Genomic DNA, 19521 nt, shown 5'->3' with positions numbered 1-19521 from the left:
CCAGAACCAGGGATCACAGTTTAAGAATAAGGGTAGGCCATTTAGGACTGAGATCAGGAATTTATTTTTTACCGAGAGTTGTGAATCTGTGGAATTCTTTGCCACAGAATGCAGTGAAGGCCAATTCACTGGGTGTTTTCAAGACAGTTAGATGCAGCTCTTAGGGGTAAAGGAATCAAGGGATATGGGGAAAAAGCAGGAACAAGGTACTGATTTTAGATGATCAGCATGATCATATTGAATGACGGTGCAGGCTCGAAGGGTCGAATGGCCTACTCCCGCACCTAACTTTCTATGTATGATGGGTTACATACACTACTCTCAGCAATTTATTACAGTCTTGAGCAGAACTGTTCTCAAATCAAGCTGAGACTCAGAATATAGGAGGGAGATCAATTGTCTGACCAAATAGTGCCAGAATAACAACCTTGCTCTCGATGTCAGTAAAACCAATGAACTGATTGTTGACTTTAGACGAGGATGGCCACAGATCCACAATCCACGACCCTTCATCGACAGGACATGGTGGAGAGAGTCAAAAACTGGGATATCTTCATATCCCTGAAGATCTGTCCTGGACTCAGCACATAGATGCAATCATAAACAAAGCCCATGGACACCTCTACTTCCTTAGAAGACTAAGGGGATGCAGTATGTCGACGAATATTCTCTTGAACTTCTACAGGTAGGGCCCTGGGGAGTGTTGTAGAGCAGTAGGATCGAGGAGTATAGGTACATAGTACATTTAAAGTGGCATCACAGGTAGATAAGGTGGACAGAAAGGCTTTTCACACATTGGCCTTCATCAGTCAGAGCATTGAGTATAGAAGTTGGGAGGTCACGTTGCAGTTGCATAAGACATTAGTGAGGCCACATTTAGAGTATTATGTTCTGTTTCGGGTACCATGTTATCGGAAAGATGTTGTTAAGGTGTAAAGGATGCAGAGAAAATTGACGAGAATGTTGCCAGGACTCGAGGGCCTGAGCTGTTAGGAGAGGTTGAGCAAACTAGGACTATTTCTTGGAGCGCAGGAGGATGAGGGGAGATCTTATGCAGGTGCACAAAATCATGAGAGGAATAGATTGGGTAGATGCACAGAGTCTCTTGCCCAGAGTAGGAGAATCAAGAACCAGAGGACATAGGTTGAGGGAGAGGGGGGGGAAATATTTAATAGGAACCTGAGGTATAACATTTTCACACAAAGGGTGTTGGGTGCATGGAACGAGCTGCCGGAGGAGGTAGTTGAGGCAGGTACATGGATAGGACACATTTAGAGGGATATGGCCAAACGCAGGCCGGTGGGACTAATGTAGATGGGACAAGTTGGGCCGAAGGGCCTGTTTCCACATTGGAAGCCTCTATGACTCTCGATGCATATTGACTGGTTGCATTGTGGCCTAGTTCGGTAATTCAAATATCCAAGAATAAAGAAGTTTACAAAAAGTGGCGAACACTGCCCAACATCTACGACAGGAGTCGCATCTACGACAGAAGTCAAAAAGGCTGCCAGCATCATCAGAGACCCACACCACCCTGGCTATGCTCTCATTTCACTCCTGCCATCAAGAAGGCATAGGAGCCTCCAAACTGTTACATTCAGGTTCAGGAGCAGCTTCTTCCCAACAACTATCAGGCTATTAAACACTACAATCAAATAACCTCCAAACTACATAGACTTGAGGGGCATTGTTTTTGTCTTTGTACTATTATTGCTTTAAAAAAAAAATATATTGAACTTTTTCATTGTTTATTATAGCATTTACAGAGTACCATGTTTATATATCTGTTATGCTGCTGCAAGTAAGAATCTCATGTTCTGTGTCAGGACATATGAGCATAAAACACTCTTGGCTCAAAAGTTTCTCCAGGTCCCTCAGATCGGCCGACTTGGGGTTACTGAACATCCCGCGGTCTAAGCATAAGCTCAGGGGCGACCGAGCCTTTGCGGTTGCAGCTCCTAGACTGTGGAACAACATCCCTCTTCCCATCAGAACTGCCCCCTCCATCGACTCTTTTAAGTCGAGACTTAAAACTCATCTTTACTCTCAAGCCTTTCTTGACGTCCTCTGAGGGAGGGCTATATGTATGTATTTATGTATGTACTTAATCTATGAACCAATGTTGTATAACGTTAGTACCTCCACCAATGTAAAGCACTTTGGTCAACGAGAGTTGTTTTTTAAATGTGCTATAGAAATAAAAGTGACTTGACTTGACTATTGTTTCTACGGTGATCAAGTTTTTTTTAGGCGACCAATGAAGGTAAGACGGTGGACATTGTCCACTTGGCATTTGATAAAGTTCCCCAGGGTAGGCAGATCCAGAAGATCAAGATGCACAGGATTAACAGTGACTTAGTTATATGGATTCAAAACTGGCTTACTGATAGAAAACAGAGGGTTGTGGTCGTAGGACAATAATTAGGCTGGAGGCCAGTGACCAATGGACTTCAGCAGGATCTGTGCTGGGACCACTGCTATTTATGTAAATGACTTGGATGTAAACGTAGACAGCATGGTTAATATGTTTGCAGATTGCTGGGGTCACGGACTAGGAGGAAGGTTGTCAAAATATACAGTGGAATATAGATTAACTGCAGAAATAGGCGGAGAAATGTCAGACAGAGTTTAATCTGAGCAAGTGTGAGGTGTTGCACTTTGGGAGGTCAAATGTGAAGAGAAATATATATAATTAATGGCATGACCCGAAACAACATTGATGTACAGAGGGAACTTGGGGTCCATAATTGCCTGAAAGTGACAATACAAGTAGATAGAATGGAGAAGAAGGCATTTGATATGCTTGTTTTCATAAATCAGGGGCATAGAGTTTAAGACTCAGGAAGTCATACTGCAGCTTAATAGGATTTTGCTTAGGCCACATTTAAAGCATTGCATATAGTTCCGGTCACTCCATTACAGGAAGGTTGTGGAGGCTCTGCAAAGGGTGCAGAGAAGTTTTACCAGACTGGTGCCCGTATTTGGAGGTATTAGCTACAGGAAGAGGTTGGACAGCATTGGATTATATTCGGAACACCAGAGGTTGCAGGGAGATCAGGTAGACGTATATGAAATGATGAGAAACATATATAGGGTAGAGAGCCAGAACTTTTTCCCCCAAGATGGAAAAATCAAATACTAAAGGATATTGATTTAAAGTGGGAGGGGCAAAGTTTAATGATGATATGCAGGATAACTTTTTTATTAAACACACAGAGGTCGGTGAGTGCTTGAAACGTGCTGCCAGAGGCGATGGCCGAGGCCAATATGATGGAGGCATTTAAGAGACTTTTGGACAGATATTTGGGCCTGTTCTTGTGCTGCACTGTTGTATGTTCTAGCTCCTTCATTTTGCTGACTGAAGGGGAGGTTGTTGTGCTGACTAAGTTCTCTATCTCCTTCCTGTTCTCCGCATCGTTGTTTGTGATCCAGTCCATCACAGGGTTGTCAAACATGCAGAAGGAGTTATAGTCGAATTTGGCCGCACAGGTTTGATAGTACTCCTGTGTGGTATGATATGTCTGGACAGCAAGCAAAAACATTTTTTACTGTATCTCTGTGCACTTGGCATTAATAAACCAATAATTCCCAATGGAGGAAGAAACTGCAGATGCTGGTTTATACTGAAAATTAACACAAAATTCTGAAGTAACTCGGCGGGTCAGGCAGCATCTCTGGAGAGAAGGAATAGGTCCTTTTCTCCAGAGATGCTGCCTGACCCACTGAGTTACTCCAGCATTTTGTGTTTACCAATAATTTCCAACTCTCCAATAGTGCCCACCTCCCTGGCTCTTGTACCCCCTTGATATCTTCTGCAAAAATAAAAGCAATTCTTATTGTATAAGATTAGCAGCGAGGGTTATCAAGCAGAAAAACTGCAATTAGAGGAACATAGACAGCTGAGGGTACAGGACTGTAGGAACCGATAGAGAGATAAAAGCCAACCCAAGGTAATATGAACACTAAAGTTATAATAGGTTATTATTAAAGAAAGCCATTTTCTTATTGACCCATCTGAAGTGCTTTTAGTTGACATTCCATTATTGTTTTAACAGCGTATTTACAATGATTAAATTAAATCCTGTTTGCCAGCAGAGGAACAAATTCTTCCCATATCAAGAAACAATAAGTAGTAATTATACAAGAAGATTAAAATAGTTTTAACTCATTAAATGGACGTGAATCGATTTTAACACTTTTGAGGGGGGGGGGGGGGGGGGGGGGGGGGGGGGGGCGCAAGGGGTTTATGGCAGCCATTTGCAATTAAAACTTCTGATTTAGCAGGAATGGAAATATGCGGATTCATATGCAGACTGCACCCAATCCAAAAACTAGTAATGTACTGGATCGGCAGAAATCCTAATGCCATGAAATATCAGGCAAATTAAAATGAAAACACCTTGAACGCTAGGGATGGCACAGTGGCGCAGCATTGAGCTGCCTCACAGCACCAGAGACCTGACTATAGGTGCTGTCTATATGGAGATTGCATGTTCCCCTTGTGGGGTTATCTCCGGATGCTCCTTTTTCCACCCAAAGGCATGCAGGTTTATAGGTTAATTGGCTTTTGTAAATTGCCCCTAGTGTGCAGTATGTGAAAGTGAGATAACATAGAACTAGTGTTCGAATAACTGATGGTTGGCATGGACTCGGTGGGCCAAAGGGCCTGTTTCTATGCTGTATCTGTAAACTAAACTAACAACAGTCACAGCCCTGTTTAAACCACTTATTAATTAAAATCACTCATTATAACTTCTCAAAGGCATCCTCACTTCTCAAATTAAACCATTTCTACTGCGAACTCCATTTTATATATCCACACCTGAACATTACAGAGATACAAATCAATTCCAGAATGGTTGTCGGTGTCAATTTGTCATTTCATTATGGTCTTAAATTCAGATTTTAAAAATTGCGGGACTAAATATTCAGAAAGAATTGCCAGAATCTGTCAGTGGTAGTCAGAAGAGTATCCAAGTACTCAGTAACTATTTAGTAAGTACTACTTACTACAGAGTACTTACTAAGCAGTACTAAGTACTACGTAAAAGTGTGCATGCCAGAGAGTACTTTATATCTGTCTTCACATTTTATTTTTATTTAGAAATTTCACAAAGCCTTGTTGATCTTAGGAATTTATCTAAAATCAGTTATTCATAATAAATTATTAACAATTTCCAGGTTCACCTTTAATCTCAAGCAGAAGCATAAAAACAAATTCTTGGCAATAACATGTCGTAATGGCAAGTCAAGCATCTTCACTATTTGCATCAAAAAAATTGTTTCTGCCTACAGATGTTTTTATACCACTCAAGACACGAGGGCTTGTGCAAGAGCAATTAGGGCAGCAACATAGTGCAGCGGTTGTGTTGCTGCCTTACAGCACCAGAGACAGTGTGGGCTTCACCGGATGCTCCGGTTTCCTCTCACACTCCATCGTAGTACAGATTTGTAGCTTAATTGGCCTGTAAACATTGTAAAATTGTTCCTAGTGTGTAGGATAGTGTTACTGTACGGGATGATCGCTGGTTGGCGCTGACCCGGTGGGCCAAAGGGTCTGTGTCTGCAATGCATCTCTGAAGTAAACTAAACTAAAGCAATCATTGTTTGGTCCTTCTCCCTTCATTGCAACTGACAATGCGCTTTAGCACAAAGGAAATCAAATACTTTGGAAAGCAAGCCTGCTTTACGAATGCTATGACCAAGTTGTTTTTCACACTTCAGGCTAAAACTTAAAATTAATTTTCAGCTTGTTGTCACCAGTTTGGATGACAGTGCTCAAAAGATAGTAGTTACCTGCGGCAACACATTCATTGGAAATTAACTTGGCACCCAGCTACGAGAAGATGACTGTGAAGTGCTGGGATAAGATGGGTTAGTGGCAATCGGATCCAAGTTGAAATCAAGTCCTTCATCATCCATGAGGTCATGATCAATTATGTAATCCACATCGCAGTCAAGACTTTCCATGAACATATCCAAATCAAGATCTCGGGGGAAATTCTCATGATTCATATTAACTCCTCCTGAAGAGTTGCTGTTCGAGTTGACAGTGGACGGCAAACCAATTTGCAAAGCCTGGCTTACTGGGCACTGGAGCTGAGCCTTCAAAGTGGGCATGTGGTTTGCGTCAGATGGTGGTCCCAACATACTCAACGTATGAGGTAAAGTATTAGCATTAATAGAAGTGGCTGGTGATCCTGCAGATTTTTCTTGTTGGCTGGGCTGATTAACTTTCGACTCTGCAGATGGACTGCTGAGAGACCCGATGTTCAACAGCATCAAATTTTCACTGGTTAGTCGACCTCCTGTCTGTGGCATTACAGGGTCAACTTGGCTCATCATCACATCAGTATGAGTCGGTGAATCAGAAGTCAGGAGAGCTTCAAGAGTTGCGGGTACACTAAAGTGGCTTTGCACAGATGTCAGTTCTGATGGATCATAGAAAGAGTTTCCATAGGTGGAAGCCTTTGATCCAGAGACAGAATTTTGTGATCTAAATGCATAGGTTGAGTCTTGCATCAATCCAGTGGATAATGATTGTGGAGTTGGCAACAATGCAGATGATGCTGACATGAGGTTTAAACTATCAATGAGTTCAAGTTCTTCAATTATATTTTCAGTGAGCGTTGATGGCAGCTTGCTCGAAGAGCTGGGATAGACAAGTGCAGAATGAAGTTCATCTTCCACGTCCTCCTGTTCTGGCATTATGGGGGACAAATGTCCAGTACTTAACGTACTGGCATTAGAGCTTGTTCTTGGTCTAAAACTGGTCCAAGTCTCAGAATCCTCATTGTTGCGCGAGGAAGGACTGCCGGGCCATTTGGAAATTTGTGAACTTGGACTATCAGCATTTCCCTCCTGAGCTGCTTGAAGGGCAGCCTTTTTCCGGGCAGCTCTTCCTTTGCTCTTGACAAGCTTGCTATTATTGTCCATTGACGCTGCTCTTCGCCTGGGCGATTTTCCACTTTTGCCACCTTCAGGATTGAGTATCCACCACGAGCTCTTCCCGGTAGCTTCATTGTGGACTCGGATGAATTTGCTGTGCAGAGAAAGATTGTGTCGAATGGAATTCTGAAAGAATGACAAAAATACAGGTTAGAAAACTACTTGGGAAAAGTTTAAAACAAAACGGCTTCAATCCCACTGAAAATTGACACCCAAAACATTAATCATGCTTTACTTTTCAGTAGTTGATTACTACTGTGCGCTCAGATGTGCAACACTTGACCAGATTTTCCCGTTTTTGCTCAATCCATAAGATGTTACAACTTTTATTTTGCTTTATAAAAGAGGCATAGACAATATAGACAACAGACAATAGACAATAGGTGCAGGAGTAGCCCATTCAATGTGATCACGGCTGATCATCCACAATCAGTACCCTGTTCCTGCCTGCTCCCCTGACTCCGCTATCTTTAAGAGCTCTGTCTAGCTCTCTCTTAAAAGCATCCAGAGAACTGGCCTCCACTGCCCTCTGAGGCAGAGAATTCCGCAGACTCACAACTCTCCATGTGGAAAAGTTTTTCCTCATCTCCGTTCTAAATGGCTTACCCCTAATTCTTAAACTGTGGCCCCTGGTTCTGGACTCTCCCAAAATTGGGAACATGTTTCCTGCCTCTAGCGTGTCCAAACCCTTACTAATCTTATATGTTTCAATAAGATCCCCTCTCATTCTTATAAACTCCAGAATATACAAGCCCAGCCGCTCCATTCTATCAACATATGACAGTCCCGCTATCCCGGGAATTAACTTGGTGAATTTATGCTGCATTTCCTCAATAGCACAGAAACAGGCCCTTCAGCCCTACTCATCCATGCCGACCAATATATCCCATCTAAGCTAGTCCCATTTGGCTGTGATTGGCCAATATCTCTCTAAATCGTTCCCATCCATGTAACTTCCCAAGTGTCTTTTAAATGTTGTTATATTACCTGCCTCTGGCAGCTCCTTCCACATACCCATCACCCTCTGAAAAAAGTTGCTCTTCAAGTTCCATTCCCCTTTCGCACCTTAAATGTATATTCTCTGGTTCTTAATTCCTCTGTCTCGACCATGCATATCTTACATGCATTCACTTAAAAAAATGTATATGCAAGAACATCCTGGGTTGACTATATTCTAGTTTACTCAAGAGTCAAGTCAAGAGTTTATTGATAATGAAATGCTTGCTTGCTACAGCACAACAGAATATAGTAAGCATAAATACAGAATAGTTCAGTGTGTCTATATAACATAGACCATATATATACCCATAAATAAACAGATAAAGTGCAATGTTTAAGAAGGAGCTGCAGATGCTGGAAAATCGAAGGTAGACAAAAATGCTGGAGAAACTCAGCGGGTGAGACAGCATCTATGGAGTGAAGGAAATAGGCAACGTTTCAGGTCCGAAACGTTGCCTATTTCCTTCGCTCCATAAATGCTGCCTCACCCGCTGTGATAGTTCAGAGTTTGTTTGATGGCGAGTTTAATAGCCTGATGGCTGTGGGGAAGGAGCTGTTCCTGAACCTGGATGCACCAGATTTCAGGCTCCTGTACCTTCTACCTGATGGCAGCGGAGAGATGAGTGTGTGGCCAGGATGGTGTGGGTCCTTGATGATGATGGCAGCCTTTGAGGCAGTGACTGCGATAGATCCCTTCGATGGTAGGGAAGTCAGAGTCGATGATGGACTGGGCAGTGGTCACAACTTTCTGCATTCTTTTCCGCTCCTGGACGCTCAAGTTGCCGAAACAAGCCACAATGCAGCCAGTCAGCATGCTCTCTACTGTGCACCTGTAGAAGTTCGAGAGAGTCCTCTTTGACATACCGACTCTCCGGAAACTTCTCAGGAAGTAGAGGCGCTGATGTGCTTTCTTTATAATCTCATCAGTGTGCTGGGACCAGGAAAGATCTTCAGAAATATGCACGCCCAGGAATTTGAAGTTCTTGACCCTTCCCACCATTGTCCCGTTGATATAAACAGGATTGTGGGTCCCTATCCTACCCCTTCCAAAGTCAACAATCTGTTCATTGGTTTTGCTGGTGTTGAGAGCCAGGTTATTGTGCTGGCACCATTTGGTCAATCAGTCGATCTCACTTCTACACTCTGACTCGTCACAATCAGCGATTCGTCCCACAACAGTGGTGTCGTCGCCGAACTTGATGATGGAGTTCACACTATGTCCGACTACGCAGTCATGAGTATACAGCAGGGCTCAAAATTAACGGTTGCCCGGGTGCCACTGACCACTCAAAGTGCCGCCGGGCAACCTAAATGGCGAGTCATTTTGCCCGGCTTGGCAACTTGGTTTATCCCGAAGATAGAATACATTTGATACACATCTTCAACCCCTCAATGTAGTTTATAATAGTCTTTGCAGATTTATTTTAAGGTGTCCATATATAACTCACCACTGTTCTATGTACGAAACTCTAAACTGGTTATCCCCCCACACTCGAAGATGCTACCACTGGTTCCAGTTCATCTTTAAATGCATCCATCTCAATTACCCTTCTTATTTAAAACAAGACCTATTACCATACACACCCTCATATTCACTAAGACATATTCAGCAACCCTTCTTTTTCATTCCAAGAACTAATAAAGAAATTGGGAGACGTGCATTTAAATTCAAAGCTCCTTCTGACTAAAACACTCTGCCTAGTACCATAAGAACTATTAGCTCATTTCGTCTATTTAAAAATACACTTTTACCCTTCCTTATAAAACCATGTGCCTGTTTCTAGTATTAGAGTCTTCGAGCTCCTTTATCTAGCTTGCTCTGTGTGTGATCATTTGGCATAACTATTGTATATGCATGGCCATTAAACTTATGTATTATTGTATTGCATAGTGTAACAAGGTCTTATATTGTATTATGTCACAATATCATGAAATAATATATCATGTAATAATGTTGATAGTATGTATTAACGTACGATGTATGATAGGTAGTATATGGTATTATGCATCAACATTATGCTGTAACACATAACTATTATTATTATTGGATATGTAAAGCCAATTAACAATTGTTATAAACTATAACAAGTGGGGATGGAGGGGTTTTGGGATTGGTGTGTGGGTAGGTGGGTCAATGAGAGCCTCTATGTATGTTATGTCTTGTGCTGTATGTTCTATGTTGGACCCCCTCGAAAACGAGATGACTGTCCATCTCAAGGAGTTATCCATGAATAAACTTGTTTCAAATAGACACAAAAAACTCCGCGGGTCCGGCAGCATCTCTGGAGAAAAGGAACGTGACGTTTTGTGTCGGCGACGGTTGTGGGAAAGATGCAAAGTGTGGCGTGACGGAGGGTCGGAGTAAATGACGGGCCCCGCACAGCAGCAGCAGCTCCATCTCCTCCCAGCCCCCGCCCGCCCTGATAACGGCCGCTGCTGCCACTCCGCCAACAGTGCTTACAAAACAAACCCTTGGAGGAGGGAGGTGTCGGTCAGAGGCGGAAGTGGGGGAGGGGGGACGACTGAGGATAGAGCGCGGTGATTGGAGGAGGGAGACGTGCCAAAACACTTTCGGCAGACCTGCACCGCAGCCAGGATCGATCCCGGCTCTCCGGCGCTGCAATCGCTGCCGAACCGCCACTGGACCATCCCCGTCCCCACCCGGGGGTGGCCAGAGACGTCAGGAGTCAGACGGGAGTAGTGCCCCCAGGCCCACAGCCCGAGCAGAGAAGCAGCGCTAAACCCAGCTCAACTCTGCCTGTCCCGCCAGGTTAACTTACAGCCCTGTCTGGATTGAGACAGGGCTGTAGGCGAGACAAGCAGAGTTGAGCTACATTTAGCGCTGGATTGAGTTGAAATTACCGTTCACAGGGCCTCCGAAGCCTCGTGTGTGTGAGTGTGCCCATGCGCGCGCGGCCGCCAAGATATTCTGTCCCCAGTCCCCTCCATATTTTGATAGCGATGTCCGTGCCTGCAGCGATGATGCCGGTGTTGTCCAAGCAGCGCTGGCCTTCCATCCCACCTCCTCTGCCCCTTCCTCTCTCTCTCTCTCTCTCTCTCTCCCTCTCTTGTACGCCCCCCTCCACTCCCCTTATCCTGAGACCCCTCCTCTCCATCCCGCACTGATCCCCATTCCTGCCTCTATTCAGTCCTCACTGACATCCCCTGTGCTCCCGTCCTCATCTACTCCCCCCATCTATACATCCTGCACTGATCTCCCTATCCACCTCGCATTGATTCTCCTGCCACTCCCCATCAATCCTACACTGGTCCCCCAATTCATCCTGTACTGACCCCCCCCCCCCTTCCCATCCATCCTGCACTGCTCCCCCCATGCATCCTGCACAGATCCCCCCATTCAACCCTCTGTCATCCCCCGCGCTCTCCTCACAATTTTACCTACTCCAACCAACATCACTAATTCCCCTGCCTCAATCCATCCAATCCGCACCGGTTGCCTTATCAAGCCCCACCACCACCTTCTATGCATCCTGCACTGATTCACCCCTCCCCCCCACGACCCTATTGTGCTGGAAATATGTTTTAATTCCCAATGTTATTATTTGCTTTAATCCATAAAGATGGATTAATTAAATTGTGAACACGTGAAACATTAAAACAGCAGTGTTCGATTGTCACTGCTATCGTTGACACGTTATTACAGAATTCATTTTGATGGCAAATCAACGCTCTTAATATGGAGTATCAGTACTGTAGTTATTTAATGAGCAACATTCACAACTACACATTGGATTTATCCAGGTTTTACTTCTACGGTCGGTCATATACATCACAAATTAGGTCAGGAGATATTTCAGTTGAAATTTTTACGTTAATTCTGAAGTGGGAATGATGGAAAAAGCGTTTATCAACAATTTTAAAAAATTGTTGCTTACAAACTGGGTATCTTCATTGCTGTTCACAACACATACATCTAATATGAATGTCCGGTAATGTGGCATCTTGACACCTTTAAACATATTACCAAAAGAACATATGCTGCATTTATGTCCTTTGGCCATCTCTTGTTAGTTAGTGTAATGTTTAACCTGTCAGATGGGTATAGTCAGTTTTAACAGCTATTATCATAAAATGCCTTTAGAAAATTCCTTGCAACCTGTATATTTTGTTGTGGATAAATTATGTGGGAAGCGAGAGTGTTTTTGTACCAATAGCAATAACGACCCATGCTACGGCCATGTCATGATAATTTTCGGTCCTTCACAGAAAACATGCTTGCATCAATCTGTAGTGTGCATGGTTAAGCATATATGTTATCATGGTCCAGGATTTATTGACACAGGTTGATCATACACTGAATAATCCATCCACATTTTTGTTTGGAAGTGGAAATAATAAAAATTGCATTAATCGCAATGTGTAAAAAGAGTTGAGATACTGTGTTATAATTTTGCTGCATGTCATTGTGGTATATATCATATCTTGATTGGTGAATATGTTAGTTTGTGACTTTATTTGAAGCAGAAATTATATGTGAATGCTTCATTGAGCATAATTCCGACTGGTAACTACGCACTTCGTCCAAGCACGTGTCATGCAAGCCATCTTAAATGACCACCTAAACTGTCATTTGGCAACCTAAAAAGCTGCCAAGGTTGCCCGGCTGGCAACAGGGAAAAAAAGTTTAGCGAGATACAGTGAGTAAAGCAGGGGGCTGAGCGATAGTTATTGATGCACGTCACCTTGCTATTCTTGCGCACCGGTATCATTGATGGCCCTTTAAAACAGGTGGGAACCGCAGACCTCAGAAGTGAGAGGTTGAAAATGTCCGTAAAAACTCCAGCCAGTTGGTCTGCACTGGTATTTAGAACAGGACCAGGTATGCCATCAGGTCCAGGCGCTTTCCGAGGTTCACCCCCCTGAAGAACCTTCTGACGTCGGCCTCTGTGACTGTGACTGAAATACCATCACGGCAAATGGGGGCTCGGGAAGGCACATCAGTGTTCTCCCTATCAAAGCGTGCGTAAATCGCACTGAGCTCGTCAGGGAGTGATGCTTCGCTGACATTTGAGCTGCCTCCTGATTTCACCTTGTAGGAGGGGATGGCATTCAAGCCCTACCACAGTTGCCGAACATCCGTCTCATCCTCCAGCTTGGAGCAGAAGTTCATTTTGGCTTTTTTGATGGCCTTACCAAGGGTGTATCTGGGCTTCTTGTAGACCTCTGTATCTCCAGACCTGATTGCCCGGGATCTGGACTTCAGAAGAGTGCGGATCTCATGGTTCACCCAAGGCTTCTAGTTAGGAAACACTCGAAAGGTTTTTGTTGGGATGCAGTCCTCCACACAGTTCTTTATGAAGTCTGTAACGACTGTGGCGTATTCATTCAGGTCCATTGCCGAGTCCCTGAACATTGCCCAGTCTACAGACTCCAAACAATCCTGGAATTGTTCCTCTGTGCCCCCCCCCCCCCCCCCCTTCCATAGAAAAATAGAAAATAGGTGCAGGAGTAGGCCATTCGGCCCTTCGAGCCTGCACCGCCATTCGATATGATCATGGCTGATCATCCAACTCAGTATCCCATCCCTGCCTTCTCTCCATACCCCCTGATCGCTTTAGCCACAAGGGCCACATCTAACTCCCTCTTAAATATAGCCAATGAACAGGCAACTACCTTCTGTGGCAGAGAATTCCACAGATTCACCACTCTCTGTGTAAAAAATGATTTTCTCCCCCCGACCAGCTCTGCACAGTCCTCACCTCTGGGGGAGCGCTCTTCAATTGCTGCCTGTAGGCAGGAAGAAGCAGCACCACGGTATGGTCGGATTCACCAAAGTCAGGGCAAGGGATCGAGCGATAGGCATCTTTGATGGTCGTGTAGCTGTGGCGAGGGTGTTTGATTCTCTGGTGCTGCAGGAGACTTGTTGGTGGAAGTTAGGGAGCGATTTCTTAACGTTGGCTTGGTTGAAGTCCCCGGCTACGGTGGTAAATGCCTCGGGGTAAGCCATCTGGTGCTTGTTGACCACGGTGTGTAGCTCCCTCAGTGCCAGATGAACATCAGCCTGGGGTGGGATGTAGACCGCGGTCAGGGTGATGGAGGTGAATTCCCTCGGTAGGTAGAAGGGACGGCACTTCACAGCCAGGTGTTCCGGGTGCAAAGAGCAGGAGTCAGATAGGACTGCCACATCTGAGCACCACGCAGAGTTGACCATGAGGCAGACGCCCCCTCCTGTTTTGACCATAAGCATAAAAACATCACCACCATACTTACTGAGCACATTTTTTGCTTTGATCAAAATATGTTTGCATTGGAACACAATACAGAGGTTTTGCAGATATTTATATATTTTAAGAATGTTAGTCAAGGAATACACAAATATTTAGCAGTTTGAAGGAGTCCATATGTTGTAGAGTGTGGCCTTTTGCTGAAGTTATCCTGGTTTGTATTAAAATAAAGCAGCTTACATTGTCAGAACTAAAGACAGGCATGAGACAGGAAAAATATGAAAAAAGGGGAAGAGAGATGGGGACCAGGGTGCATTGCCCACTGGTAGGGTTCCAAATGCCCCCTTTATGCAGAACATTTTTAATAATTGTACCTTGAAATGACACTGTTTTCTTACCTGCTTACCCTTAATTTATACTGGAAATTTTTTTATTGTGCCTTAAAATAACACGTTTTCTTGTGTTCATTTACAAATAAAATTTGTGATAATCATACTTAAAATGACACCAACTCCTTGCTTGTTTACACTTGAAAATATTTTATATTACACCGACACCTACTTGTAACATGATACCTGTTCCTTGCTGGTTTACACGGGAGGTAGACAAAAAAGCTGGAGAAACTCAGCGGGTGCGGCAGCATCTATGGAGCGAAGGAATAGGCAATGTTTCAGGCCGAAACCCTTCTTCAGACTGATGCAGGGTGACGGGGGGGGGGGGGGGGGGGGGGGGCGGGAAGAAGAAAGGAAGAGGAGGAGCCAGAGGGCTGAGGGAGAGCTGAGAAGGGGAGGAGACAGCAAGGGCTACCGGAAATTGGAGAAGTCAATGTTCAGGCCACTGGGATGCAGACTGCCCAAGTGGTGCTCCTCCAATTTCCGGTGGTGCTCACTCTGGCCATGGAGGAGACCCAGGACAGAAAGGTTGGAGTCGGAATGGGAGGGGGAGTTGATCACAGGGAGATCAGGTTGGTTAATGCGGACCGAGTGGAGGTGTTCGGCGAAACGATCACCAAGCCAACGCTTGGTCTCACCGATGTAGATCAGCTGACATCTAGAACAGCGGATGCAATAGATGAAGTTGGAGGAGGTGCAGGTGAACCTCTGTCGCACCTGGAACGACTGCTTGTGTCCTTGAATGGAGTCGAGGGGGGAGGTAAAGTGGCAAGTGTAGCATCTCTTGCGGTTGCAAGGGAAAGTGCCCGGGGAGGGGGTGGTGCGGGTGGGAAGGGAAAAATTGAACAGGGAGTTACGGAGGGAGCGGTCTTTGCGGAAAGCAGACAGGGGGGGAGATGGGAAGATGTGGCGAGTGGTGGGATCAAATTGGAGGTGGCGAAAATGACGGAGGACTATTTGTTGTATGTGATGGTTAGTGGGGTGGAAGGTGAGGACTAGGGGGACTCTGCCCTTGTTGCGAGTGGGAGGGGATGGGGAGAGAGAGCAGTGTTGTGGGGTATAGAAGAGACCCGGGTGAGAGCCTCATCTATGGTAGGGGAGGGGAACCCCCGTTCCTTGAAGAATGAGGACATTTCCGATGCCTTGGTGTGGAACACCTCATCCTGGGAGCAGATGCGGCGTAGACAGAGGAATTGGGAGTAGGGGATGGTGTCCTTACAGGAAGCAGGTTGGGAAGAAGTGTAGTCTAGATAGCCATGGGAGTCAGTGGGTTTTGTAGTGGATGTCGGTCAAAAGTCTATCACCTGAGATAGAGATAGTGAGGTCAAGAAATGGTGGGGAAGTGTCGGAAATGGTCCAGGTGTATTAGCGTGCCAGATAGAAGTTAGTGGCGAAGTTAGTGAGTTGTGTGTGGGTGCAGGAGGTAGCACCAATGCAATCGTCGATGTAACGGACGGAGGTAGAGGTCGGGGATGGGTTCCATTCCGAATCCGACCTTTCTGTCCTGGGTCTCCTCCATTGCCAGAGTGAGCACCACCGGAAACTGGAGGAGCAGCGCCTCATATTCAGCTTGGGAAGTCTGCATCCCAGTGGCCTGAACATTGACTTCTCCAATTTCCGGTAGCTCTTGCTGTCTCCTCCCCTTCTCAGCTCTCCCTCAGCCCTCTGGCTCCTCCTCTTCCTTTCTTCTTCCCGCACCCCTCCCCCCCCACCCTGCTTCCTTTCTTCTTCCCGCCCCCCAGTCTGAAGAAGGGTTTCGGCCCGAAACGTTGCCCATTTCCTTCGCTCCCTAGATGCTGTCGCACCCGCTGAGTTTCTCCAGCATTTTTGACTACCTTCGATTTTCCAGCATCTGCAGCTCCTTCTTGAACATTTCCCTTACACGGGAGGACTGGTCCCCCCAAGGGTATATTCCACCACTGAGCCATAGCCCCAACTGCGCATGATCGGCTGACGGGCCCGCACTAACGGCAGAAGTTAAGTTAAAGTTAATAACTTTGCATTGAATATTTGCATTACCTGACCATCCCTCTTCCTACTCCTATCCTCCTCCATTCCCCTCATCCCCCAGTACTCCATCCCCCTCCTCTTGACCCTCCCTCTTCTTTCCCCTGTCCTCCTCCCCTTCCCCACTCCCTTCCTCATCTCTCCCTTCCTCTCGTTTCCCCAACCCTCAGTCACTCCCTCCCTCCATAAGCCCTCTCCCCTCCCTTCCCCCCTCCTCTCCCTCTATCCCCCCACCTCCTAACCTCCCCCACTTTCCCCTCCATGGAGCCAGGGGAGGGGGAGGTCGAGGGTACCCGGCGCGGTGTCTCCCCCCTCCCGGACCTACCCTCTGCCTGCTCCCGGTCCCCGCACCGGGTGCAACCCCAGCCATAGCCCGGGGGGGGGGGGGGGGGGGGGGGGCAGAAATTAAAATAGAAGGAAACTGTCGGGTCGCCGTTGTGAAGCGAGAAAAAAAGATAGCAGTCTGAAAATTGTGGAAAGGCCGTGCTGAGGACCCATGGGGTATCCTTTTGATGCCAGTCAAGTAAAGACAGGAGGGCGGGGCAAGTGGGGGGGGGGGGGGCTGTTTTAATTTTAAGTTAAATGTCAATAACTTGTTTTCTCGCAGAAAGCCATTATAACGGCGATTTAGATACATTTCTGTTTTTTTAACCGAATTTCAAAATCCGCGGAAATCCGCAGAGAAATCTCATGCCTGTAAAGAGCGGCTACTGCACTTTATTTTGTGGGGAAACTATTCCAACATGCCACAACGAATGTGTAAAGAGTCAACCGCAGAGATTTTTGGCACTTGTGGTTTTCACTCTAAAGTTGCATATGTGGGAGTTAATATTTGGCCTGCAAGTGGCAGCTGTGAGAACAATAACGAGAATTGTGCCCAGAAGATATGGCAGGAGTGCCACACTCTCCTGCACTCTGCTCCGCATTATTAAAGTATCAACATCTAGACGCACAAAACTATTCTAGCCAGAGGTTGCAGAAAGACTGGAGACATTGTAATTGCCTTGCAAATATGAAAGATAAAAATAAAAATCACAAGTCTGTTCAGCATGCAACTGGAGTTTAAAAACTACATACTACTGCTTTAATGAATCCACAGCTTTAGTTGACTTGGTAGGAAAGAACTGCAGATAGACACAAAATGCTGGGGTAATTCAGCGGGACAGGCAGCATCCCTGGAGTGAAGGAATGGGTGACGTTTCGGGTCGAGACCCTTCTTCAGACTGATGTCAGGGGAGTGGGCAGGACAGAGATAGAATGTAGTCAGAGACTGTAAGAATGGTGGGAAAACTGGGAAGGGGAGGGGATGGAGAGGAAAGCAAGGGCTATTTGAAGTTCGAGAAATCAATGTCCATACCGCTGGGGTGTAAGCTGTCCAAGAGATATATGAGGTGCTGTTCCTCCAATTAGATAATGATTTCCAGGAATTACACTCAGCAATCATGAAGGAACGACAGAATATTTTTTGGCTAAGAACGTGTATGACCAGGGAGGAAAATCGGTGGGTGAAAATATGTTCTGAACTGCCTGCTATCCATGTGCTTCATCACAGATGTGATGGAATTGGGAGTAGCTACCAAAGTAATCTATGCAATTAAGTGTCACACATTTTACTACATTGGAAGTTAATATGTAGATAAAGCAAGCAATCAGGAACTTTAACAGGAAGATTTATTATCTTCCTCTGCTACTTCCCCACAGCCATCAGGCTATTTAGCTACTTCCCCACAGCCATCAGGCTATTTAGCTACTTCCCCACAGCCATCAGGCTATTAAACCTGGCTCGGACAAAACTTTGATTATTAATAACCAATTATCTGTTATTTGCACTTTATCATTTTATTTATTCATGTGTGTATATATTTATATTATAGTAGGTACACAAAATTGCTGGGGAAACTCAGCGGGTGCAGCAGCATCTATGGAGCGAAGGAAATAGGCGACGTTTCGGGCCGAAACCCTTCTTCAGACTGATGGGGGGTGGGGGAAAGAAAGAAGGAAAAGGGGAGGAGGAGGAGGAGCCCGAGGGCGGGCGGATGGGAGGGTGGGAGGAGACAGCTAGAGGGTTAAGGAAGGGGAGGAGACAGCAAGGGCTAGCCAAATTGGGAGAATTCTATGTTAATGCCATAAGGACGCAAGGTCCCCAGACGGAATATGAGGTGCTGTTCCTCCAATTTCCGCTGTTGCTCACTCTGGCAATGGAGGAGACCCAGGACAGAGAGGTCGGATTGGGAATGGGAGGGGGAGTTGAAGTGCTGAGCCACCGGGAGGTCAGGTAGGTTATTGCGGACTGAGCGGAGGTGTTCGGCGAAACGATCGCCCAACCTACGCTTGGTCTCACCGATGTAAATCAGCTGACATCTAGAGCAGCGGATGCAGTAGATGAGGTTGGAGGAGATACAGGTGAACCTTTGTCGCACCTGGAACGACTGCTTGGGACCTTGGATGGAGTCGAGGGGGGAGGTGAAGGGACAGGTGTTGCATTTCTTGCGGTTGCAACGGAAAGTGCCCGGGGAGGGGGTGGTGCGGGAGGGAAGGGAAGAATTGACGAGGGAGTTGCGGAGGGAGCGGTCTTTGCGGAAGGCAGACATGGGGGGAGATGGGAAGATGTGGCGAGTGGTGGGGTCACGTTGGAGGTGGCGGAAATGGCGGAGGATTATGTGTTGTATTTGCCGGCTGGTGGGGTGAAAGGTGAGGACCAGAGGGACTCTGCCCTTGTTGCGTGTGCGGGGATGGGGAGAGAGAGCAGTGTTACGGGGTATGGATGAGACCCTGGTGTGAGCCTCATTTATGGTGGCGGAGGGGAATCCCCGTTCCCTGAAGAACGAGGACATTTCCGATGCCCTGGTATGAAATGTCTCATCCTGGGAACAGATGCGGCGTAGGCGGAGGAATTGGGAGTAGGGGATGGAGTCTTTACAGGGGGCAGGGTGGGAAGACGTGTAGTCCAGATAGCCATGTGAGTCAGTGGGTTTGTAATGTATGTCGGT

At 46.0% G+C, this 19521-nt stretch overlaps 1 protein-coding gene across 1 annotated transcript in view; it reads right to left on the bottom strand.

Annotated features, from left to right (window-relative positions):
* LOC116978885 (forkhead box protein O1-like) overlaps positions 1-19521 on the bottom strand; it is a 61329-nt gene that overhangs the window by 3087 nt on the left and 38721 nt on the right. The window contains exon 2 of the mRNA XM_033030144.1: positions 5797-7074. Coding sequence (XP_032886035.1) covers positions 5821-7074 — 1254 coding nt within the window. The 3' untranslated portion in view covers positions 5797-5820. The remainder of the gene's footprint in view (positions 1-5796; positions 7075-19521) is intronic.

Source organism: Amblyraja radiata, chromosome 12 (genome assembly GCF_010909765.2).
Source record: "Amblyraja radiata isolate CabotCenter1 chromosome 12, sAmbRad1.1.pri, whole genome shotgun sequence".
Classification (NCBI taxonomy): Eukaryota; Metazoa; Chordata; class Chondrichthyes; order Rajiformes; family Rajidae; genus Amblyraja; species Amblyraja radiata.
The sequence above is the reverse complement of the archived record's forward strand: the minus strand, read 5'-3'. Positions and strand labels throughout refer to the sequence as shown.